Source organism: Pelmatolapia mariae, linkage group LG18 (genome assembly GCF_036321145.2).
Source record: "Pelmatolapia mariae isolate MD_Pm_ZW linkage group LG18, Pm_UMD_F_2, whole genome shotgun sequence".
Lineage (NCBI taxonomy): Eukaryota > Metazoa > Chordata > Actinopteri > Cichliformes > Cichlidae > Pelmatolapia > Pelmatolapia mariae.
Genome location: NC_086243.1, coordinates 12,663,302 through 12,688,735, shown reverse-complemented (window position 1 = coordinate 12,688,735; position 25,434 = coordinate 12,663,302). Strand labels below are relative to the sequence as shown.

General features: G+C 42.9%; 2 protein-coding genes across 3 annotated transcripts; one reads left to right on the top strand and one right to left on the bottom strand.

Annotated features, from left to right (window-relative positions):
- Positions 1-271: 271 nt before the first annotated feature.
- On the top strand, positions 272-11,239 carry LOC134617607 (neurabin-1-like). The gene is made up of 19 exons (XM_063462908.2): positions 272-541; positions 1,872-4,033; positions 4,707-4,839; positions 4,972-5,092; positions 5,186-5,290; positions 7,038-7,125; positions 7,211-7,372; positions 7,511-7,564; positions 8,034-8,134; positions 8,323-8,451; positions 8,562-8,658; positions 8,747-8,816; positions 9,026-9,162; positions 9,284-9,510; positions 9,681-9,746; positions 9,889-10,093; positions 10,271-10,369; positions 10,511-10,699; positions 11,006-11,239. Exons 2-19 carry the CDS (start codon positions 2,165-2,167, stop codon positions 11,237-11,239), a joined length of 4,086 nt encoding a protein of 1,361 aa, XP_063318978.1. The 5' UTR covers positions 272-541; positions 1,872-2,164.
- On the bottom strand, positions 11,130-24,525 carry itga6b (integrin, alpha 6b). 2 transcript variants are annotated; one of them, XM_063462910.1, is made up of 26 exons: positions 24,291-24,525; positions 19,210-19,337; positions 19,020-19,099; positions 18,568-18,832; positions 18,292-18,423; positions 17,961-18,174; positions 17,661-17,854; positions 17,459-17,556; positions 16,920-17,044; positions 16,743-16,838; positions 16,580-16,641; positions 16,287-16,453; positions 16,060-16,203; positions 15,867-15,976; positions 15,546-15,702; positions 15,392-15,466; positions 15,194-15,273; positions 14,958-15,032; positions 14,764-14,866; positions 14,462-14,632; positions 14,238-14,339; positions 14,024-14,134; positions 13,504-13,599; positions 13,253-13,378; positions 12,996-13,081; positions 12,353-12,455 (listed from the first exon to the last, which is right to left on the bottom strand). In XM_063462910.1, the coding sequence occupies exons 1-25, from the start codon at positions 24,464-24,466 to the stop codon at positions 13,013-13,015; spliced, it is 3,156 nt and encodes a 1,051-aa protein (XP_063318980.1). In that variant the 5' UTR covers positions 24,467-24,525; the 3' UTR covers positions 12,353-12,455; positions 12,996-13,012. The 2 variants fall into 2 exon arrangements, with proteins under 2 accessions (XP_063318979.1, XP_063318980.1); XM_063462909.2 differs by lacking the exon at positions 12,996-13,081 and having other exon boundaries at positions 11,130-12,455.
- Between the last annotated feature and the right edge of the window lie 909 nt (positions 24,526-25,434).

Genomic DNA, 25,434 nt, shown 5'->3' with positions numbered 1-25,434 from the left:
TTGTCGCCCACCGCGACATCACTCCCTCAATTTCCATCTTCCCTTCATTTTCCCTCCCTCTCTTGGTTAGCCTCATTCAGAAGAAGGCTTTTGTGATTGGCCAGTATTTATATCAACTAGGTCCCAGTGCCACCTGGGACAATAGTCTCCTGTCAGATCCAGGTCATAGCAAGCAGAACCACTCTCCGACTCTGCACAGTTCAGTCCAGTCCATTGAAATCCAGTCCAGCCCATCTGCCACACAAGCCAACCTCTCAGACAGACATAGGTACTGCACCTACTCACCCACTGGCATCACACAGACACACATAGGTAGGCAGGAGCACGCACAGGTGCTGCATCACTGCTCCCATTTGCCTCACACACACACACAGGTAGACAGTGGGAGATCTGGCTGACTGCACCAACCTGCATCATGCACACAGGTGAATATTCACACCAAGCCTGCCTCTGAGCCCAATAGAGGCTCTGCTAGTGACATTTTTCTTTACTACAGACAGCAACCCTGGCAGTGATGCTGAGAAGCAGGAAACAGGTGAAGGTAAGTGGATGTAGCACAGATCTGCATGCTTGGTGGAAGTTTAAGAGAGAACTACCATGTTTAGCATTATGCAATAATATGGGGGAAAGCTACAAAACAGGTATTACAACAGATGGCATTATTAGCCTCACAATGGTTAACAACCACCACTAAATATGGGACTGTAATAGGCTTTAGTGACCAAAATAAGACTTTCCACTGAAGATAAATACTTTATAGGGCACAGATGTTACAACTGGCTCTTTAAATGTAGGCTAACTTGCCCGAGGACTGGTACCCACTCACCGTCAGTGCTACACAGTTACTGGAGTAGTTTACACAGGATTACAGGGGGATAATCCATTTACAGTATTTAGAGACATGAGTCGCCATCTGTCTGTATTTATCTCAGCAAGGGAGCCGTCAGCACCGACTGACAGCAGCAGCACTTTTATGGTAAGACGAAACTGTCGGGGACGGTCTAGAGAAAGAGCTATTACTTTAATATTCCAGTTACTTTCTTGTAGTTTAGCTAACCGCTGGACCACGAGCCCTAACGCGCTGGAGCCCGCGACCTTTAAACTGCGCGCGCACACTCGCCAGGTTGGTGAACTTTGCTGCCTTCACATGCCGTCGTGAAATCCGAGCTCTGAACGACAAATTTGCGATTTAATTTTTGCGAGAGAGTTTTAGTTAGTCACAGTTAGTCCGAGGAAAAGTCTCGTGCCAAGAAAAACACTGCTTTTGCAGTAAGCTGTCAGAAAGGTGGGTGTAGGGTTGCAATGAAAAGAAAGCTGAACTGACCCGGGCTTGAACCCAGATTCAGTTAATGTGACTAATTAATTTATGTAATTGGATTTTTTTTTTTGCCTAAAACATTAAGGAAACAATAATCTAAATAAACTGATTTAGACTGTCGTTGACATTAGAAGTGCAAAAATGCGCATGCTTACGTTCACACGCCCTGTCGAAAAAAAGGATCGAAGGCGTGTGAACGTAAATGTTGTGATTGCCTAGAAGGGACCGCAAACAAGTCTAATTGTGGATACCTGTGTCAAGTAGATATACAAAAACGTCTACATGCTACGTTTTTATCTTTTAAACTGTTCTGGCGATTGAAATTCTTCGATAAAAGAGTGAGTATTTTTTAAAAATGTGTTGCTCTTAATCCTGGCACTGGGTAGTTTGTCTCAGTCAGTAACTGAGGCTTAGCGTTTTGTTTTCTTCTTTGATTCAAGGGTTTAAGGACAGAGCGATGCTTTATAGATTTTGAGGCACCTAAAAAGGTATTATTTATTTCATGTTTGTTTGCACTGTACGCCTACTGAGCTATTCTTAATGTGCTTTTCAGGAGATTTTCACTGTGGTGGTGATAATGAATTGAAGAATCTGGAGTCTACCTTATGACAATGAACTTCCCAGACCAAGAGCCTGCCTTTAATGTTTGCTGTCATCACACAAATGCAGTAAACTTGTAAACCACCAGCTTTTGTCAAGAATATCTTGCCTTATTGCAACCATTTCACTGTACCAGCAAGTCTTCAAACATTTGCCTTTCCCCAGGTGCTTTGTCTAGCTACGAAAAGCATCTACTTCAGATTGTCCACAGTTTCTCTCTTAGCCAGAGAACCTCCAAATTATCCAATGATGCGGACAGAGAGCAAAGGCCGAAGTGCCTCCCCTCACAGGATAACTTACAAATCTGATTTCCATGCTATCAAATGCTCATTCGACACTGGGACCAGTTTACAGCCAGGGACCAAAACTGCTGCTGCCCAGCGCTCTGCTGTGCACCCTAACAAGCTGGAGTCCAGCCTGTCAGAGCCCCTAATGTCCTGCACCAGCACCAGTGGTAGCACAGGTTGCAGAGGTAGAATCCACAGCACCAGGGGGACCAAAATCAGAGATAACATCTTTCTTCAAATGGACAGCCAGCAGTTGAAACAAGATAGTGGCCCAGTGCCAAGTTCTGGCTCCACGGTGCTTATTTCTCCCCAAAATCCTAGCATACAGCTCCAGACTTCACCTTTTCCTGGATCCAGGTGTTCAGTCATCAGTTCCTCATCTGCTCTGAGCACTGTAACAACAAATATTTCTATCCCAGAATCCTCCCTGAAAGATAAACCATGCAGAGCGGAGGAAATTACAGATATTGACCGAGCTGCTCTGGCACAGAAGTTCTCTGTAACTCGAAGATTGTTTGAGAGCAAGATGATGGAAGTTGGAGGTGGTGGAGGTCAGGTTTCAAAATCCCTGATTGCCAGGGGAAGCAAGGGAATGGAAGATGGGAAAGTAGAAGTCAACAATGTAGAAAAGGTGGAAGAGGGAAATGGGAAAAGGAGGAACACAGAAGAGGATGGCTTAGATAAAGACAAATCCATGAACCATATCATAAATGTTTCCTTGCTGAAGCCTTCTACACCATCTTCACTGACAAGGTGCCCTAAATCCCCCGTCTCAGATATTCCTGGTGATGCATCCAACAATTACAACTATTTTGACAAAGACGATCAAATCAAAGTATCACAAACAGAGGGAGAAGCATCCTGTCTTAACCCCTGCTTGACCCCTGAGGAGACGCTTCGGGCAGAGTTGGTCAGCATAAAAAATGAGTCATCAGAAAGTGATGAGAATGAAGAAGGGAAGGAGTGGAAAGAGAATAAATGCTGGATTAAGGATCAAGTGACATATATTAGTATAGCTCCAGGTGAAGAGTCCTCAGTGGATGATGTGTTTGAGGAGCCTAGTGTGGAAACACCAGGACCTGACAAATTGGAAAACAGGGTGGTATTACAAGTACGAAATGTTGGACCAATCATTTCATCAGGAGACCACCAGAAGGAGCTGTCAGGGAGCATGAAAGAGAAAGGAGGAACGGAGAATGGCAGGGAAGTTGGAAGAGACAAGTATCTGCAGGTGAGTGAACAATGGGAGGGTCGAAGGGAGGAGCAGAACAGAGAGTTCGTAGCACGGGCTGAGGAGAAGTCAACAGAAGAAGGAGGCAACAGGGAAAAAATGACTGATGCAGTGGTAGAAGAAAGTGTTGGTGGGAAGGAAAAGGTCATCGTGCAAGAGAAGGAAGTTTACAACAAGGCTGTGGGAAAGGGCAAAGGTGGAGTGGAGGAATGTAGACAAAGTCAAGAAAAGGAAAATGGGAAAGAAGAGAAAAGTAGGAAGGAAGAAGGCAGAACACCTGAGCTGCAAGCGGAGTTTGCCACTGAGGAGGTCAAGCATGTAGCATTAAGAGGAGGTAGTGATGGAAACACTGAAGCAGGAGGCGGCAAGGAGGCCCAAAAAGAAGATGCATTAATCAGTGGCATTGAGAACAAGGCTTTTGCATATGATCAGGAATCCCAGTCCCATCCAGAGCTTTCCACTCCACCAAGACAAGAGTTGGAAAACCAGCTTTTGTTGGAGTATGAGGAAATTCCCGGTGTGCCTGAACTTTCCGACGAGGAGAATGAGGATGGATCTGCCGAGAGGAAGGTCAGGTTCTGCTCGGCACCAATCAAGGTAGGGAAACCTTTGTGAAAAATAATGCAAACTTTAAGGGTTTGCAGGCTTTAAGCTACCATTGCTCATTTTATTGAAAGCTGCAAGGTCTGTAAAGTCATGCACTTAAGAAGCTCTTTTGTCGTAGATTTGTGTGACTGTCCGTTCCAGCTGCTATTTGAATCTGAGTAAGCGAGGTGTTAGCCCAAAGCAGTGTTTCTAATCCATTACAGGAGGAGGAAAGACAAGATGCCACACGCTTCCCTCTGTCAGCGCTCGGCTCAGAGCTGCCTTTACACCGGAAAAAGATCCCGCAACATTAATCTGGATCGATTTATAACAAACTACTGTAGCAGTGGTCAGTGTGGCATCAGTAAATGTCACATGGAAGTTGTGTGTGTGTACGCTTAGATATTTTGCAATCCTGTAATTGTTGGTACAGTTTGCTCAAGTCTTTGCATTTACTCGATCTGATGCTGACTCTCGCACTAACCACATTTGTCTGTATAAACAAGGTCTTGTTGTGTCAATAGCTGCAGATGGTTCTCTTTCTAGTCAGCCCACGGTGAACATATGCACCAGATAAGAATGTAAAAAAACCTCTCAAAAAACAGGCATTTTCATTTAGCCTAAAATTGCCATCAATGTTAATCTAAGTTGAGGCCTTAATTGCATGTTGAATGGTGTGTTTCAGGTGTACAACACCTATTCTAATGCAGAGTATGACAGACACAATGAAGATATTGACCCAGTGTCTGCTTCGGCTGAGTTTGAGCTAGAGAAGAGAGTGGAAAGGATGGATGTTTTTCCAGTGGAGATAAAAAAGGGTTTGTATGAGCATCTGTTTTTCCTCTCTCCTCTGATTGTTAAACGTCTAATGATTTTTAGCAGTTAATATAGTTAATGTAAGGATAAATTCCTAATGTCTTCACTACCTTTTTTTTCCCCACACCCTCCAGGTGAAGATGGACTCGGCATCAGCATCATTGGGATGGGTGTAGGTGCTGACCAGGGACTGGAAAAACTCGGCATCTTTGTCAAGACAATCACTGAAGGAGGAGCAACCCAGAAGGACGGAAGGTTAGCTTTAGTGTCTTTATTTTTTTTTTCTCTGAATAAAACCAAGATAAAGGTAGATACTCTCCTCAGTCTGTATGTGTTTATCTCTGTAAGGATTCGGGTGAATGACCAGATAGTGGAGGTGGATGGAGTGAGTTTAGTTGGAGTCTCCCAGCTGTTTGCAGCCACAGTCCTTAAGAACACATCGGGTCTCGTCAAGTAAGTTATCACACAGCAAGTTTTCTTGTCTGTGACACGTCCTGATTCTTGTTATGTTGAACAGCTTTGTGTATTTTTGCTGTTACCTTACACCAGCGGTCCCCAACCCCCGGGCCATGGACCGGTACTGGTCCGTGGGGCGTTTGGTACTGGGCCGCAAGAGTTGAGACTAAGATGTGAAATTTATGGTTTTCAGGGGTTTTATCGTTAACTTGGTTTCCCTGGGTCTTTTCCCGTGTTGTAGTTGTGTGTCTTATTTTGAAAGAAATATTTACCATAGCGACCCGAGAGCACTAAGGGGCAGAGAGGAGGACGTTACTCTCAATGTTGTTGGCGCATTTCAGGAGGACGCTGCTAAAGTTACACAATTACACAGTGAATTTGCTTTTATTATTATATTTACAAAATACCACAGTTTTTGTCTTGGTTGTATCATTTTACTTTGCTGTATTTATCCGCGACACCTTAAAGGCCGGTCCGTGAAAATATTGTCTGACATTAAACCGGTCCGTGGCGCAACAAAGTTTGGGGACCGCTGCCTTAGACGAATAACAAAGCATGCGGACTTTTTTTGGTAAACAGTATATAAAAGTGTGTTTGTGAACTTCTTTGATATGCCACTTTAAAAATAATGTGCAAAGATAAGTGACAGGGCCTCCTAAGATGTTTAAAAGTTATATAAAGATGAAACAATGTTAGTGCTATAAATAAAGTCTTCTCAGATATTTTTAGTATTTTATCATAAGGGTGATATTATATTTGTAGTTTAATTCGGTTAACACATAATATATTCTTCACAGTACTGTCTAAGAGTTTCTTAAGTCTGCCATAGTGTGCAGGATTGTCTGTCAGCCCTTCAGACCATAATGAAAAACACTAATAGATACATTTTTTAAATTTACTTGTTTTATAATAAACACTTGAGCACCTCATATTGTAGGTTTTGGGTGCCATCTGACAAATCTTTAAATGCCAGAAATGAACACATCAGCTCATTATTTCCTCTTCATGACACCCACATGTGGTCTGTCTTTGCACACCACAATGTTTTGGGGTTTTTCTTCTGATATAAACTTTGAAGCAACATTTATAAATCGCATCCAACATTTTTGGATAATCTGAGTGTCTGTAAATGCACCGACATTTAGAGCGTGTTTAAAAACAGTCAGCGCCTGCAGCTATACTAGCGTACGATGACAGCGTACCACCAACACTCAGAATACATTTTGATACGCCACAGCAGGAAGAACCCGGTAGTAAATAATAATGACGAATCAGTGTCCAGTCGGCTGCCTTAGTTCAGGGGTCGCCTTTGTACTTTTGCACTTGTTATCTGTGTTTGCTGACTGCCATTAGTTCTCATGCCATCATTAATGTTATTGGTGACACCTGAAAAGTGGGATAGCTCCTCCTAGTGAGGATGAGAAAGTGAGAAGCAAGGGGGCACGGCTGCCAAATGGCAAATCCTGCTTCATAAACATCACCGCTTATGACTTGTAGGGGTGCAGTGATAATATGTCACACCAGCTGATGAAAGACAAAGTATACATCAGTGTTTCCTCGTCTCTCTCAGGTGCACTTTAGTGTTTGAAAGATCTGCCATAAGTCTGCAAATTAAAAAAGCATCCAGAATGTCTGCTGTAAAACACACAATTTAACACAATCTGCACAGGTGTGTGGTGAGATGGAGTGATTGATCACACCTGTGATTGATTTCTGGGGATTTTTTTTGTTTTTTTTCCTGCAGGTTTTTGATTGGCCGAGAGAAGGAGGGGGTGGTGAGCGAGGTGGCGCGACTGATAAATGAAAGCCTGGAAATGGATAAAAGCAAAAAGGTGTGTAATCTTGTAGAAGTGGGGGAGGTTGGCTTGTTTTAACTATTTCTGTTCAATTTAACTGTGCGTGTGTGTCTATATGAAGAGAGAAAGAGATGGCAGAGGAGTGGAGGACAATGATTGCAGCATATCAGAGAAGGGCTTGGTGTTTGATGAAGAGGAGGCAGAGGATGACGACTGCGAAGAGGAGGATGTGTCCGCTCTTTCGGGTCTAGACAACTACCAGCTCTGCCTCAAATACCAGCAGGTACTCTGTGTTCAACCAGACGTTTTAGCTTGGATTCATATTCTAAAACTAAAAGAAAAGCTGAAAGTCTGCGTCCTTTCCTGTAATTGTTAATATGTCCAGGTTTATTCATGAATTTGCTCTTTAATGTGCTTACAGCTTCAGTCCAAACTAAGAAGCAAAGCAACCCAACTTGAGCACACTAAAGAACAGGTAGGTCACTCAGTTGAGGTTGAGGCTCTCAGTCTCTCACTCGCAAACCAATGACTGTACTCACTTCAATACACTACCTTCGCATCCAAATTTGGAAGCATCTGACCCATTTAACTGTGTATGAGACGGCACAGAGTGGAGTTATTAGGACATGCTGCTTTCCAGCACTCTTCGTCAAGCCCTGCTTTTTCTGCCTTTGACTTGAAGTAATCACCACTGTGACATAACTGGGTTGGTGAAAGCCTTTCTGAAAGAAATCTTTCTTCTTTCTTCTGTGTTGAGTTTTGACTACTTCAACAGCTTTGATGGCACAAATAAAGCAAGAGGAAGTGTGTCGTTTCTCCAACAAATGTGTCTTGATGCATATGATTTACCAACATGAAGGCCCTTTTTTGGGAAGATATTTTTTTCCTCTTGTGCACATGACATGCTTGCATTGCATAAAGATATAGTTTTGTCTGTTTCTTAGTTAAAGGCTTGGGAGGAGCAGCAGGCCTGTTGGGAGAGCCAGAAGGCTGACTTGGAGCAAAGAGTGGAGGATGGAGAGGACAAAGCAGACAAACTAGAGAAGTACGGTTGAGCAGCTTCAATGCGTTGTCCCATTTTTTGTGATATTTTTCTAGAGCGTATGGAATAGAAAAGCATTTTACCGGAGCAGGCATGAAGATTAAAGGCTGCAATTGGAGACTGTTGATAAATACAATGAAGATTATGATGTGGCTTGATAAGGTGCTAATGAATCCCACTCTGTTTATCAGGTATTGGCAAGAGGCCCAGACCCTGTGCAGAGTTGTAAGCCAGCGACTGGCTGATGCCCAGAGCCAATCAGAAAGCCTGGAGATCAAATACAATAAGGCCAAGAGACTGGTCAGAGAATACCAGAGCAGGTACTCATGAAATCCTGTTAACTCCCTAAAAGTGTTACTGGTGAGCAGGCTGTGCAAGTTAGTAAAACTGCACCAAGGTGTCTTACATGTGACTTAATGTGTTTTTTAAGAGAGGAAGAGGGGGAGAAAAGGGAGGCAGATTTGAGGAGAGAAATGGAGGAGAAGGAGAGGCAGCACAGAGAGACGATTGAAAAGCTTCAAATCCAGGTGAGGGGAGGCTTTTCAGTGCTTTGAGGATTTATTTACCTGATCCTGACATTTCTCTGTAGTCATTGTTTCTCACTGTGTATCACAGATTACACAGCTAGAGGGAAAAGAGCCAGTATCTGAGAGAAAGAGCCACTCAACTGACACTTCAAACACCGGTAAGCATCAGTTTTGGTGACAGTGAAGTGTCTTTGCATGTCTGTTTGACTCGGCAGCTGGCTCTACATATTACTGATGATAAATTATATATTTTTTATTTTTCTAGCTTCAGAAGCGGAGGAACTCAAAGCTTTTTGAGTTGTCTAATGCAACTTCAGTATGGAAAATTATTATTTAATTTAAATAGGCTTTTATGCATTTGTCTCAGGCACAGACTGGTCGATTCCAGTTCCTAATACCAGCCGTTTAGACTCCAGCGCTCACAAAGCCAGGGCTCAGCTAGCCCAGAAATCCAAGCGCCATCCGCCTTCACGAGACAAACTCAGAGAGAGCTTCAGAAAAGGGGTAAGGAACAGTTTTGTTTTCTTTATTTAAATTTTTTTTTTTTTTAATGAAACGGGGGGGTGGAAGAGGGGGGTGGAAGAGATGTAGTTTCTAGCTGTGATCATGTCTTCTCTCACTACAGGAAGAAGGGGCCCAGAAAGGACAAGAGGGACGGTCACTGTCTGCACCCACAGCGATCCGAACCAGTAGAAGCGACATGTCCAGCACCTCATCGTTCCCAGCCTTCAGTCCTCAAGCTGCAAACAACTCAGTCTTCACCCCTCCAATCTACATCACGGATACCACCCCGTCCTCACCGACCAAATCCTCCACCTCTAGAAAATCCAAAAGGAAATTTCCCGACTTCAGGTGGCGGCTCTTTATTTTGGCTCACACTTTCTAAATTTAAAGCCTTAAATTGCTCTTCAGCCTCAGAGTTCTGATGGTTTTGCCAAACATACTGAATGTGGAGTGAAATTTTGCTGGTGGTATTTTTTTCTTGTATTTACTCTTTAAAGCTGCTTTAATATTTCTTTTAGTGGCCTTCGCAAGTCTCTCAGCAAAAGAAGAAGCGAAAAACGCAGCAGGACGTCTGTGAGCAACAGGTGTGGTGACACTAATATGGGTGGGGGGGGGAAGAATGTTTTTAAAGATGTGAACCTAACATCTGTTTTGAACACTACTGCTCTTGACAAAGATGAAAAATGTGCATACGTTTTTAATGAGGGCATAACTGCTCTTTTCCAGGGCATCCAGTGATGACCTGTTGGATGAGCCCGCTGAAGTCTCTCCATCAGGCTCTGTCACCTCCATGCCCTCTTGCCTGCCATTTCCTTGGTTCGGCGAGAGAGGAAGAGAAAGGGAAGAGGAAGGGGAGAGTAGGCGGGAGAGACTTCGGTCTGTATCCAGCAGCAGTTTGCCGTACCTGACCACCTCAGGGAGAAGACAGCAGGTAAGAAAATGAACCCACAACCTTCTCAGCATGGCCCCTTCTTCCTGCCTCAGCTTCCTGACGTAGAGCAATCTCATACAAACAAAACCCCATTTCAAATTGGCTCGCATGCTTTTGTACATATGCAGTAGATAATGAACTACGTAGGCACCCCAGTTTCATTTCTGTTGGTTCCAGAGTATTGGCTCTCCAGTGGGCTGTTCCAGTATGGTGGGTCATGTGTCTGATCACTCCCTCTCTGGACACTCTCACACTTGCACCTTTTCTTCCACTGAGGTGAGTCTATCCTTCCCTTTCTTTTCTTCACTCTTCGCTTCCTCCCCCCCTGGGCCTTCTCTGTCCAGCTTTCACACACAGGCTCTTTAATCTCTTTAATCATAGCTTCCTTCTCCTGCTATATTCTCTCATGCCCGTCAGACTTTGGACGATGACCCAGTTCCCACGAACAACAACAATCAGTGGCAAAGTCGACCTGTCTTGGAGTGGAACAACCAGCAGGTGTGTCTGTGGTTAATCGCTATGAACATGGATAAATACACATCAGAGTTTGCCGCCAGCGGTGTGGATGGGACACAGCTTCTCAACATGGACAGTGAGAAACTCAAGGTGAGCAGATGAGCTACTGCTGTTGGGGGCAGGAACCAAATGTTTTGTGTTGTGGTGTAACTATATAGGACGATTTATTGTGGACAAGGTGACTAAACCTCTGCTCTTCATGCTGGTTGCAGTGTTTCTTAGTAATCACAACAGAGTAGCCTTGATACCAAGTAGTCCAAGTGATTGAGGTTTTATACTAACAAATTTTAAACTTGCTTCTTGTTAAATGTGAAGTCGGTCTCCTGTGTGAGGTCCAAAACTGCATGCGTACCAAATCCACTAGTCCCCCATTTAAACACACACTTTTGTTATCAGGCTTTGGGCGTGTGCAGTCAAAGCGACCGCTCTGCCCTGAAGAAAAAGCTCAAGGAAATGAGGAAGAGAGAGGAGAAGGACCAGAGGAGAGGAGCGAAGAGGCTAAAGGAGGAAAAGGATAAAGAAAACGTGGACAGCGACGGCAAAGAGAAGTCGAGGATGATGAGCGAGGGGAAGCCCCTGAAAGACGAAAGACGCAGTGGAAAAACTGTAAGAACGGAGTCGCTCTTGTGAAGGAAAGACGGAGATGAAATGAGATGTACACCACCAGCATGAGTGTGTGTTTGCGGTCTCTCGCAATCAGAAATGCACTTACTTCTACTGAACTAATAGAAACGTCTAGATCGACTGAACACATCCGTAGACTTTAAGAATGAGACCATTAGTCTTCAAATCAGCACTAAGGTTCAAAGCCACAGCACTTGTCTGCTAGGTATTCCTTTAAGTGTGAATTAACTGTATTACAGTATGCTTTTATTTTAAACTTGAGTCATAATTTATCCTTATTTTAATATTTAATGAAGTGCTGATTTAAGCACTCAAGTATTTGCTGTACATGTTGGGTTTTTTATGTCTTAATAAATAATGCTTTCAGCATCTTGTTGTTGCTAATGCTCATTCAGTGTAATCACACCCAAGGAACACGGATATTTAGAAAAAAAAAAGTTTATTTGTTTGCTGTCGGGCTTCTCCTATTTTGTTACAATGTAGTAATTTTAAAAGATGAATTGTACAGTGGATATTTACAGCCCAAGTTCTCGAACTGTAGAGAAACTGCAGTATCTGTCAGTCGGAGGCACTTAAAAGGCAGATGTGTGGTAGATTTAAAAAAAAAAAATATGGGAAGCTAATACAGCTTTAGTTTTTAAAAAAGGAAAAAGAAGTCACTTGTATGCACTGCATGATTCTTTGGTCTGTAGAGCGTGTAACAGAAGAAACTCCTTGTGAGAATAAATACGAACTTTTCCAAAACGTACAAAAATTGTGCAATACATTCAGAAACATTTTAACCCCAACACTGAATTTCCACAACACAAGCACCGAAGCTCCGATGATTGTGGTGCTGGACCATCTCCCACACAGCGCATCTCCTTCCAGTGATTCATGAAGACTTAATAAACATCAAATCAGCCCCTGAAGCATAATGTTTCATCCCGTATTTTTTTTCTTTTTTTTAACACATTTGATTATTTACAGTCCTCACTGTACAAATGCAAGGCAGCAGGAAATTTATGAAACTGGAGTTCATCCGTAAGCGACGGTAAATCTGTGGTGTCATTGACTGTTAAGAATAGTGTTCATTGTCATGCCAGGTTGTCATCCAGGGTTTCTTTTCCAGGTTTTCCCAGTTAGCATTTCCAGGATTTATCGCCCTCTCCTCCCGTTTGATCCGAACTGCGTTGTAACTGGGAACCTTATCTTCATATTTGGCACGTTTAAAAAAGCCACACTGCAGAGAAAAGAAGGAAAACAAAACTCAGTATTCGGTTTGAGAACGAGGCCGTTTAAAGACGTTCAGAGAAAGCCAAGCGGTTTGAGATGTTTGTCATCGGTCTCTTTCACAGGTGCCAAAATGCAATTAATCCCGTAAGAGGCGTAGATGAGCCATCTGCGCTCCTCTATACAGGAAGAAAAGGTGTTCAGTGTCCCCCATTTTTAAATGTAGAGTGAAAGAAACCTTCAGACCGTGTGAGCGCAGGTGTAATAGCAAGAAAACAAACTGGAGACAGAAAAGGGGATGAAATCAAAGAGATGCAGAAGTTACCCCGAGTCCTCCTTAGAGCTTTAAGAAACAGTCGTTGCTTATCAGCCATCACCTCCCCTGGCCATGCATGTAGTAATACACACTTTGTTTTTGTTTTCTTAAATGGCACATCACAGTGTGAGAATTGCCCACAGCCTGCCTGGTACCAGAAAGCAGCACTTTTGCAGCAAGGAGGAGCAAGACAAAAAAGGTTTCACTCAGTCATGATAGGCTGGGTAATTTTACCCTCTTTCTCTTTTTTTTTATGCATTTGGTGTCAGTCTCTCTTTGTCTGACGGGTCCGCTTTATTCTTTTTCCCAAAGACTCCACACTGAGGAGAGGCAAATTATTAGAAAATATGTGCAATCGCTATAATAAATAGTGACAGTTGTTCTGTACAAGGTGCTTCACAGACTGCTAGACGTTCACAGATTTAAGCCTGAAGGCTTTATCAGTAAAACGTAGGACTACTGGGATAGGGTCTGTTCTCCTCTAGCCCTACCTTCCAAAGAAGGAAAGCCAGCAGGGCCAGCAACAGTAGCCCGAACAGGATGGACAGCACGATGATCCACCATGGCACTCCCCCATACCGAGCCTCACGCCTCTCTGGGAAGGCCGTCAGTCTCGCCTAGGGAACACAGCGAAGTGGCAAAACGTGATGTCATAGTGTTCTCTGTATACTGTACAAAAGCTCAGGCTTTATGTTTAGAGAGTGCACAGAACTGTGTAAAATCTGCCGCTATGTTCAATTACCTGTGTATTAGCGTTCATCAGAACGGTGTTCTTTATGTTATCAAGGTGCAGAGCAGCGTTGACTATCACCTCCACATGATGTAACTTGGAATAATCCTGTTTAAAGAAAAGGTGAATCAAATCAAAGGAAATACAAAAGTAGAGATTCATGCCAATAAAGATGCTTTAACCCCTGAAACCCATATGTTATTTCTTTATTTCTAAATTTCCACCAGCAGGGAAAAAAACCTCCCACATTAAGTCAGTAACAGCTGGAAGACTGTGAACTTATTGGGGGATGTAATATTGACAGTTAACACTGTAACACTGTCAGTCAGCTGGTGGTGTGATGGTTTGGGCCCTTTAGTAAAAAACTGCAGTCTTGAGGTCAACAATAAAAGTTGAATTATGATAACATGGGTTGATACAACTGTTATTTTTGAGATTAAATAACAAATATAGATTACACTGTTGCCATTGAAAAACATTTGGGGTTTCCTTTTTTCAAATCCAGAGATAACAACTGAGTACAACCACTTACCTCGATGAAGGTGCTATTCCAGAGGCGAGAGTGAAGAATGATGGCTGCATTACTGTCCAGGCCCCGCAGAGGGCACCTTATCTTCACACATTTTGCCCCATCGTCACAAGACTGTTGACAAGGGAGTACAAAGTTACTGCCAAATGCCCATTTAGCTGGCCGAAAGGTGCATAAAATAATGTAATAGTCTAGAACAAACAAAAGGTTGCATTACCAGAGTTTTTGATTTCTTGCTATCAATTAAGCGGGAAATAGTGCCCTCATCACTCTCCTTGGTGCCTGAGACTTCTCTCCTCATCCTTGTGTTATCTTCTTCCTGAAATAAGAAAAGAAATGTATTTAGTTTATTGGCATTAACTCAACATCTTGTCAAAATAAAATACATTTATAAATTCTTTCATGGGAGGATGGTGATGACACATTAACGTGGCGTTTTACCTTTTTAAGAGGATTAATCTCACTTTTAGGTGTGCACTCTATCTGATCCACTCCCGTGGTGCTGATTTTCATCAGGTAAAGCAGCCACTTCCCATCCGCTGTCTCCTTTGGCCAGTCAATGTCGAGAGTGGCGGTCCCGAAATCAGTCAAACGCCTTCCCAAGTTGATTATCTGTAAAAACAGGAAGTAGTACAATTTAAGTTGAAATGTTCTTACTCGCCCCGTTCGGAACACAAAATTGTTGGATTAACGATAAATTCAGGAAAATAAATGAACGATCTAGTTGCTTTTCCTGTACTCACTCTGAAGTGATGTGTGATGGCACTGCCAATGTCACTTTCAGTTTTAATGGCCGTCTCGCCTTTGACATCTCCCGTAAAGTAGACCTGAGATGGCGTGGCTTGTCTGCAAAGAGAAAAAATACACAGTAGCCAGCATGAGTCGGTGCACATCTATGTGTTTCCTGCACATTTATGTATATGCGTGTGTTTCTTACCCTGACACAGAGAGCTGTAACTCAATGGCCACCTTTGCCTTTGCTTTGACCGGTGCTAATTGCTGGACGCTAGTCCTGTTGAAACAATATTTACACAGATATCAAACTACAAATTTTATTCTAACATACATAAACTAAGTTTGTTATATTCCAGTAGTGCAGCTATTGCATTTGCAGGTGCAACCAGTGTTATTTAGCAGTTGGGGCTGCAGGATTACAAGCTCAGATGTACTTACGTTTCCAGTTGAAGATTAACCTCTACTTCAGAGGTGTTGAAAGATATGCCAGCTGTACCCAAAATAATGTAGAAGGTGGTCTATAACCATACAGAGATCCATATTTTATTCCGTGCTATTATTATTATTTTATTAAGTGTTAATATTTATATATGTGGAGGGGAATTAGATGGTGCCAAACTGTGATTTTTCGCTCACCATTTCTCCCTTTTCGAAGGGATTTCCAAGATCACAATCGACCAGAGAACCATTTCTATTGGCTTGGCAGTTTACCTGAAATCAATAATAAGTCCAAATCAGAACTAAAGTGGGTGTCTGTGTATGTGAGAGACAGAGTATCAGACACACTTACTTTATTAGGCAAGCGGGTTGCAGAGTAGGTTAAGGAGCTAGGAAAAGAAGCGATCATGGAGGCTTCGTACGCATCATCCCCACCTGCATTGCTAACGCTGACCTCCAAGGCGATTTCCTTCTGGTTACTGAGTGAGAGCACCGGCACACCATTCTCCCTTCAAACACACACAAACCGTGAGCCCGTTTGATGACAAGTGTGCACATCTTTCACAGCTCGGTGCGGGAAACAGTGTGGTGAACGCATCTCAGGATGAGCATTTTAAATCAAGTTTTAAAAAAGAAGAAAACGAGAGAAAGAAAAGTGTTTTTATAATCTTACTTTGGTAACGGAATGAATTTTTCATCGTTCCAGTGGCCATAGTTATATTCCATCTTCAGATTGCTCCGACACACATTGTCAGACCCACAACCGGTCTTCATGAACTCCACCTGCAAACAACATTTTCACATTTAAGAAATAATACAGAATAGGAGGAGACATCACAGAAACTGAATAAGATGCACACACACACCACTGATCGAGTTGGCTTTGACGCTTCAGCATTCAGGACCGGCTGCAGCCCAGGACCTGAGCTCTGTCTGCGTTTACGTCTGCCACCAATGATTTCCACAGACACATCAATGGGGATCCCGCGTAGCTTGTCTCGAATATTTTCCTGAAGTATAACAACATAAACAAAGCATTACGCGACGCCGGCAGTTAACTTGGATCGTGAGAGAATGCAAAAACCTTCGATACCTGCAAGGCAAGTTGTCGTTCAATGCACTGTTCCACTCCTTTCTTGTCCAAAGTGATGGTCCCTGAGGATTCATGGCTACTGCCAGGGGAGGAGTTAATGAAGGCCGCCCTGGTTTTAAGATTATTCTTCTTGTTTTCAGTGTCTGCCGCAAGGGTGTATTTGACCTCTGGATGCAACAGAGAAAGAAATACAGTGTAAGTGAAAGTGAAGTATTGCTGTGATAATAAGGGGAGAAAATGCAATAATGAAAATTGTTGTAAACTGAGGAAAAAAAAATTGTGCCTCAACTTACCCAGTTTTGGAGCATAACTCATAGGATTGGCAGAGTAGGAGAAGCACGCTTTAATAGTCAAGCTGGGGACACAATCCAATTTATGTACAGTCAGACAGAGCACAGTTTTACAGCTCAGTGTTGAAGAAATTTAGAAATTCAATAATAGATTGGGCACACGCACCAGAACTTGCTATTGTTTTCACAGTTGTTTTTGAGGAGGTCAATTTCCTTTGGTGTGATTGTGATTTTCTTCTGGATGTCAATAACCGGACGGGCTCTGTGAAGAGACGACTCGGTGAGCTTTTAAGTAAACACGACGAGAGATAACACAACGTGATCCATGCGCCAGCTCACGCACTTGTAGACAAAGACAGAGTCTGAGAGGGATCCGACAGCCAGGTCAGGGTAGGAGTTGTAATCCAAGTCCATGTTTCCCGCCAAAGAGTAGCCAAACAGTTTCACTCCTGAAGGACCAGGCAGCACCTGACGGAGGAGGAACACATACCTTCATCAAAGCCGCGTATTGTACAGCATTTACATCCAGATACTAAAAGCACGCTATCTTTTTTTTTTTTAATTATTCTAATTAAGATGCTAAATTATAGTTATTTACTTCAATTCCTGAACAGAAAATCGTGTTTTATTGGTTGAATGTTATGCCTGATGACTTCTCAGAGGAGTCCAGAGTGCCGGCTCAAATCTGGGTATAAAAATGTGAATTTGGGTCAGCGAATTCATAATGCCAAGCCAAAGCACGTGTCATTTCAGGGCACTTATTAAAAGTAACATAACTATTCCCCTTTGTTGAGCACTTGGCAGCTTGGCAGCACTTTTCTGCCACAACTAACAGGCATAACAGGAGAGTAGAAAGATAGAAATCAGGTGTTTATTGTGTACCTGTGAGGCTTTTGGAGAGATTTGTCCTGTAGCTGATCCATAGTAGATGTAAACCTTCCCTATGCCCTTATCATCATAAGGAGCTCCCACTGCAAAATCTGGCATGAAGAACAACAACAGGGTGGTTATGTATTTCTGCTGATGTCAAGACTGACTAGCAGACCACAGTATACGTGTATATGCAGAACTATTGCATGCTCACCATCATAACCATCCAGATTGATGTCTCCCAGGTTTTCTACAGCCAGGCCAAACATTGAGTCCAAGGGTCCATTTATTCTGGTGGGTGTTACTTTGTTCCACTTTCCAGCATTGTTGATGTAGACGTAGACAGCTCCTCCAATTTCTCCATCCTTCTCAAAGTACTGTGGTGCCCCCACCACAATGTCCTCCCAGCTAATAAAGAAAACAGCATTGCACATTCATTAGAGTAAAGCCACAGTAGCAACAGCGACGGTGCAGAAGTTGCAGGTTGCTGTTTGTATCATCCGGCATCACTCACCCATCCTTGTTGAGGTCCAGCACCGTAAGATCGTAGCCAAAAGATGAAGCCAACCCCTCGCCTTCTAGTGAGAACTCTTCAACTAATATGTTGCTTGTGCCCCCACCTGTCTTTAGCAGTACCACCGCTCCACTGTGGTTAGCTCTGGGAGCTCCAGCCACCACTGTTAGCTGGCCTTTCTTAGTCAAACGTTTACCTGAGTCCAGGGAGAAGCCTGACACAAAGAGACAAAGAAGCGATTCCTAAAATAATCAGAGAACCATGAAGTGCTAGAAAATGTGTCTCTGTATAAAGCGAATGACTGGAATCACAGTCAAGTTAAAGTTTTTACCCAGGTAGCTACTGGCAGGAACAGGGACCAGGTCAGGGTTCTTTTCGTTCTCGTCTCCTGCCTCATATGGACCGTCATCAAAGATGCCCATGTCTATGAAAGAGTCATTTTTCTGCTCCACACGTACTATACCTTCAAGATGAAAGCGGAGGGGAGGCTTGTAAGTATTGACTGAAATAATCCTCACAAGCACATTCCTCTATTCTGATAGCTGGAAAAAAATTCATACAAAGTAGATTTATTACATTTCACAGTAAACATATGCATGCACACTACCTTTCCAGTTGTAAGCTCCAGGAGCCCCAAAGATGATGTAGTGGTAGTCCTTGTCGAATGTAGCAGAGAGGCCCTGCTGGCAGGAACCAAACATCTCGTGGCCTCTGTTCCTCTGGTCACAAAAATACCATGCACCTCCTTCTCCATTCTCAAATGTGTTGATTTTTAATGACTGACTCAGCACGTAGCAGCGGCCAATTATGTCACGAGATTCCAACAACAGTGAGCCCACATTGGCCCGGCGCTGGTAGCGATGAGCACAGGTCTGCCAGGGGAAGCAGACACAGTTAAGTGCAGTGAATGAGACTAAGGTGTGCTTTGTTGGAGCGACAACGGTTATTTTTTTGACAATATCAATTTGTTGTTACATTAATAACCATCTGTTTGAACAACTAAATAGTAATAATGAGTTTAAATTAAATTTGTGTTCAGATACAAAAGAAAAACCTTACCACAACCTGGCCTCCTGGTCCCTGACTTTTGACTGTCACTCCCATCCACTGGTTTTCTTTGTCCTCTATGTCCTTATTCTCTACACAGGGATAAAAATAGGCACAGAGAAGACATTGGAACTCGACTTAATCTTTGAAATGACCAAATTCATATTAAGAAAAAATGCTCAAATGTCAGCTAATGTCTCACCATCATTATCAAAGATAACCCTGCTGCAGTCACTGGTTGTGGAGCTCATGTCACAATTGTAGAGCCCTCCTGTCACGGCAGATTTTTGACCTCTCAAAGCTTTTGCTCTCGGGGCACCAACCAGCAGCCTGCAACAGATGCATGTATGAATCGGGTCCATACGCACCACAATCAAACGCTCATTGTTACTCTGTTCTGACATACATTTATTAGCATGAGGAACAATCTGGCATTTCTTTCACTTGCACATAAAATGATCACACATTCCACTGATATTCACACACACACAGACTCACAAACACATATGCACATCCGCCACAAAACTGATGTTCCATGTCCTCACAGTCAACAGTCAAACTGAGTCAAAGAATCCTTTCAGGTCGCCTGCTGAGGATTATTGCACACACACATATACACAGACTCTGCCTTTGTGGTCCAAAAAAAGGGCAAATGCCACACCCAGCCATCGATGATGGGCCTCCGGATCTCAGGGTTTCCTACAAAGTGAATCAAGTCAACAATGTCATCCTTTGAAATTAAACTCTGCACAGGTTTTCACGGGAGACAGAGTAAAGCACTGCCAGTACAATGATCCGTCTTTATCCAGCTTGCTTGGTCTGATCGCTGACCTTCAGAGTTAAGGTCGTCCGGCAAACTGTCATCCACAGATAAAATAAAGAAAAGCCATTTTAGCTGAAATGCAAAGCATCCTCAGATACAAACACCATCCTGAAACATATAGCAGAGTAAAAAGCTGAGGCTTTATGAAAGCATCACATCAGCTGTACAGACCCGCTGCCAACACCGAAAATGGTAGATGTCAAACTAAACAGCCAGCTTACTGAGGCAGTATAAATCATGATGAATACTAACTCCAGCAAGGGTGATGGGTGATCACAACTGTTTATGGCATACAAAAAATGGCAGACAGATGTCCAAATAGTCACGTACATTTGGAGTAAATGTCTCTTCAGTAGGCTCCCTTTGCACAACGGACAAGTACACTTTGTTTATCCTGTTTCAACCGCTGGATTGGTTTGGCCTTGTTTCAGAAAACAGAACACTATAATTTTTGCTGTTATCCACCCATTAAGTGTCCCATCCAGCCTTTTTTAAATTATAAGGGGACGTGAATGACACTTGACGGTTCATACCACAAAGTCTGGAGTCAACTCTCCAGCTCCAAGCTCAGTATGCAAAAAACAGAAAACGTGTTTTCACACTAAAATTCTTGCAATGAGCCCAATTTTAGTGAGTCATCACCTCAAAGAGAGAACCGGTGGCTAACAGTGAATTCCAGTGGATGCATATCCGCTCCCAGTATCCTCTGGGACACATGAAGTAATAACAATGAATAGGAGATTTTAAAAAAATCCCTCTCTCTCTCTCTCTCTCTCTCTATATATATATATACTCAATCAGCTGATTTTCTTTGGAGTAAATCCAACTAACAATAATGGGTTTGTTGGGAGCTGAAAGTGACGTTAGTCTACTGCACAATTTCTAAAACACAAAAACATTTAGCAAAGAATATGAATTATTTTTATTGCTGCACATTAAAACCTTTTTGTCACATGACACGATGTGTCAGGAAGTGTGATACAGCTGATGTGCGGCTTCGCTGACAGTGACCCGGCTGTTAATCTAATCATTTACCACCAGGGGAGGAAGGCCCGATGTACGACGTAGACCACAGGAAGAACTAAGACAACTAAAAAGAGAGAGTGTGTGTGTGTTTGGGTCCAGCTGTACATTGACGGTCGCACACATAGAGGCAGCAGTTGAACACACAGATCAGCTCGTCCTGTGTATCGCAACAGATAGTTTAGAAAAGCCACTGGAGAGACGTCCCATTGAGAGAGGTGTGTCTTTTCCTTTTCTTTTTCTTTTTACAGCAGTGAACTGGCTGCCGGCTTAAGACACAACCCGTTGCCTAGTAACAGTCAGTGGCACCCTATCAACTACAGGCATTTACTTCCAAACGGCCTTCAGATACAGAGGTTCATGACATGTTGCCCAACTTCTCTCTCCATCTTTCTGCCAGCATCGAGTTCACTGAATCTTACTGGTTGAAAAATGCTTGTATTTGGTGCCCAGATGTACACCTGATTTGTGTTCCTCTCAGCGTTCTTCCAGCCATTACCTCTTTCTTTTCTTCAGCTTCCCCTCCTTTCTCTTTGATGTTGGATAACCAAAACTATCCTCAGGGGAATCTGGCTCTCATATCTGTTCTTTACGCAATACACAGCCCACATACACTAATACACTGAGTTGATTTGGTATTAAAAAGACACTGACAGCAAGATACTGACAATATCACTGAAACTACTGAAACTCACAGCCTGTTTCTAAATTCTTTACTCTTCTTGTTACATGTTTCCATCTCTCCAGAGTCATATTATTTCACAAATCCCACAGAAATACACACACATATGCATTTACTTTCTCCCACACATTTCTCACACTCGATCCGACCTCTTAAAATACCCTAAACTCTCACTTGGTCTCCTCCTTCTCCCTCGTCTCTCCACTTATGTATTTTGTGCTTTCCCTCTTGACTTTATTATACAGACAGCTCCATCTGGCAATTATGAAGAAGCATGGAATGCTACACACATACACACATACAGATGTGTGCGCACATGCATATTCAGGTCCTGCCCTCTCCTGCAGGAACTTGCAACACTGATACCTGTAGGGCACAAACACTGTGAAATAAATAAGTCTGAATACAAGTTGGCATGCATGGCTTGCAAAGAACTATGACTAATAGTGCACACCCAGAGGAGACAAACATGGAGGTACACAGGTACAGACACACTAAAAACACATTAGCAAACATTTTTCTGGAATGGATATTATTGAACTTTGACAAAATCAATCAATCAATCTATCTATCTATCTATCTATCTATCTATCTATCTATCTATCTATCTATCTCTCTCTCTCTCTCTCTCTCTCTCTCTCTCTCTCTCGCCCCAGGTCAGGAATGTATAAAGCAAGCAGCACACTGAGCTCTCTGACAGTTTTCCAAATGACTGACAACAAGGCAACGCCTCACTGCTCAGCCACAGCGTGCATCAGCACCATTAAAACCCACCAAACAGGCACTCACATGTGCACACACATCCACTGTCGGGACACGAATGCAAGTGCAGACACACAGATACAGCATCCACAGTGAGCACACACTTCTCTAACAGCTACTTGCAAAAAACAGACATGGCTTTATACTCCAACACACACACACACATATCACAACACGTGCACCTGATAGTTAGAAGTCAGCATATTTTAATTTATGGTTTTGCTTCAAAGGTTTTCTTTTCCCTCTCACAAAGCAGTCGAAAAATAGTTAGAACTACCTGAGCATCCAACACTGCAGCATCTGACGCCTCCACTAAAAGTTCATTCTACATTATTCCTACATACAAGTATTTTTTTCCCTTTTTTTAACAGACTTTTCTGTTTTCTTGTATTTAACCTGAAGCTGACTTTGTGATAGCTTATAGCTTCAGTCTCGTGCAGATCACCATGTGTCTTTCATTTAGCCTGGAGCCAAGACAGAAACTGGCACTGTGTGTGTGTGAAGGTGCAGCAGTAGCAGGAGTGTGTAAAGTTTAAACTGTGTATTTAACAGCTGTGGAGAAGGTATAAAACCTAGGGGTTTTAATCACTGCTGGGCGTACAGTGCAGGAAATCTTGCAGCCTGTGGTGTTGTGAGGTTCGGGTTAATAATTTAGCAAATACAAGTTAACTCAACTTAAACCATAATTATACTTTATCTACGCAAAACATAGGAATGCCTGAGTATTGATTTTTTGTGTGGAAAAAGCCAGTTAATAGATGCACTTTACACATATTATTCCCATGATTACATCTTAGTCTCTACTGGAGGCACTTATGCTGTCTGCACCGCTGGTAATGTACAGTTAAAAGTTAAAATGTGACAACTTTCACTCGGATACTCTAGATTACATAATACAACCTGAACAACATATCGCATGACTGAAATTGCCAAACCATATAGTGTTGCCTGAAGCATGTAAGTACATGTAAGTAGCCACAGAAGAGACACAAATTCTAACACAGACGCTTTTTTCCGACAGGGCAGATTTCCATGTGTAACCTGGTTGTCTGTTTAACTACCTTCTAGCACAACAGTGTATAGCAGTAATCTAAAGCTAGGAAGTACATTAATGCTGGTAATATGTAACATCTTCATTCGTATTAGAATCAAGGCAGATATAAAAGTGAAGTGTCAGTTAATCCACCTGGTTAGATGTGATTGAGAAATGTCTTTGTAAATTAAATGTAAATTAAATGTCAATGAATTACTAAGAATTGCTGAGACTACCGTGCAGTTTAAAATAAAGCAGGACATGAACTTTCAGTCTGCCAGAGGGGTAAAAAAGTCTTAGTTATCTGCTCTTAGGTCAGTTTATAATCAGGTTGTTCCAATCAGTGACCACTTGATGGCACTTGTTCTTTATGCAGGGTGACAGTCCCCTCTGAAACAGTGCCCAAGAAAATACCAGCAGTGATTCACTGAGATGTTTTGCCCCCCCAAAAAAGCCAAGGCTGGGTCCCGGTTGAAGTCAACAAGAAAGGAAAGATGTGAACGTGCGCCGCGTGCACGTGAACAAAAAGTTGCCTTGGAGTTCCAATAAAAACTCACAAATAAGTAACCTGGAAGAAGGAAATATTAACAAGCAAGACGGGCCTCGAGTTAAACTTATAAGAGCTCGTGTGGCCTAAAGAAGAAGAAGAAGAAGCTGTTGGTGAAAATGTTTCGTACCTAACAAACCTGACCTGACCTGATCACGTACTGGCCTACTTGCGGTGCTGCTGAGGTAACTCACTTGCGGTCTGCGGCTCTCAAAAGTAGTTTTAGGCGGATTTTTTTTTTCTTCCAGCCGTCTAAAGTGTGTATTGTGCAGTAATAATTTAATTATATGTATACTGGAGTTCATTTTAAACACACTGAGGTGTGTTTCCAAGGTTCTTTCAAGAAAAAGAAAACAATTCAATTAACAGCCTCCGGACATTTTATCCTTTAAAAGCAAAACTCTGACACTTACATCCTCTTTTCCTGCGGAAGGAGCTGCCGGTGCATGGCGAGAGAGAAGCCGAACAGGCTCCCGGGGTCTCCGGTCTTCCGCTGGACATTGTCGGTGTCCAAGTTGAAAGCCGAGAGCAACCCACAGCTAGAGAGAAAGGCGATTAGCCAAAGTCCACAGGTGATCCAGCCCTCCATGAAAACGCGAAGCTTCCTTCAACTACTGAAAAGGGACTCCTTAGTGCAGGAGGTGCAGAGTGCGACTGAGTGCTGCTGCTGGAGGACTGACTGCTGTCCACTTGTTAGCCGCTCCTCCTACCTCTAATGCACCCACTCATCCCACCCCATCCTACCACACCTCAGATTGCTTCAAATGCAGTTTACATGCCAAAATGTAACTCTGATGGAAACATTAGTCTGTTGTTAGTTTCCAGTAGATCAATACTGTAATCTAACTGGGTCACTAATGCCTGAGTCTGCCTAAAAACGCATTTATGGCAAGAAAAATGGTGCTTGTGCCTACACTGGCAGCATCTGATAGTAAATTTCTAATTAGGCCGTATAACGCTATTATAAGGCCTGCTGGTGAGCTCCCCTGGAAACGACCAAAAACAAAATACATCATAAAATCCCACAAGTGGGAAAAGATCGTCAAGATATCCGGTGACATAAGAGCAAATTGTGCCTGAGCCTACCGACTTCAAGCATCCATTTAATTAAGAAAGAGACAGCAGCTTTGGGAGAGAGGAAGAGTGAAACATGCTGCTATAAGTAGATACTAATTCCCCCTCTTGGCACTGGTTGCACAGTCTAGACAATGGCAACACAATGACAAGGGAGTGGAAGAGACAGATGAGAAGAGAGAACAGCATGTGAGAAACATACAATGTTTGAGCGCAGGAAGGGAAGAAAGAGAAATATGCAGGCCTCTACAACAACAACAATCCACAATTTAAATTTACAATCTTTCTGGCACTGTTGATCAGATGGTACCACCCTGGGCCCTGTGTCCTCTGTAATGAATCATTAGATGAGTCAAAAGGAGCCAGAGACTGCAGCGGGCACAGACCCACACATTAGTAGACTCTGTCACCAGATGATTTTCAAGGCATTCCATGAGACGGTGACCCAAAGCTTGTCCTCGCAACGCAGCATATCAGCAGACA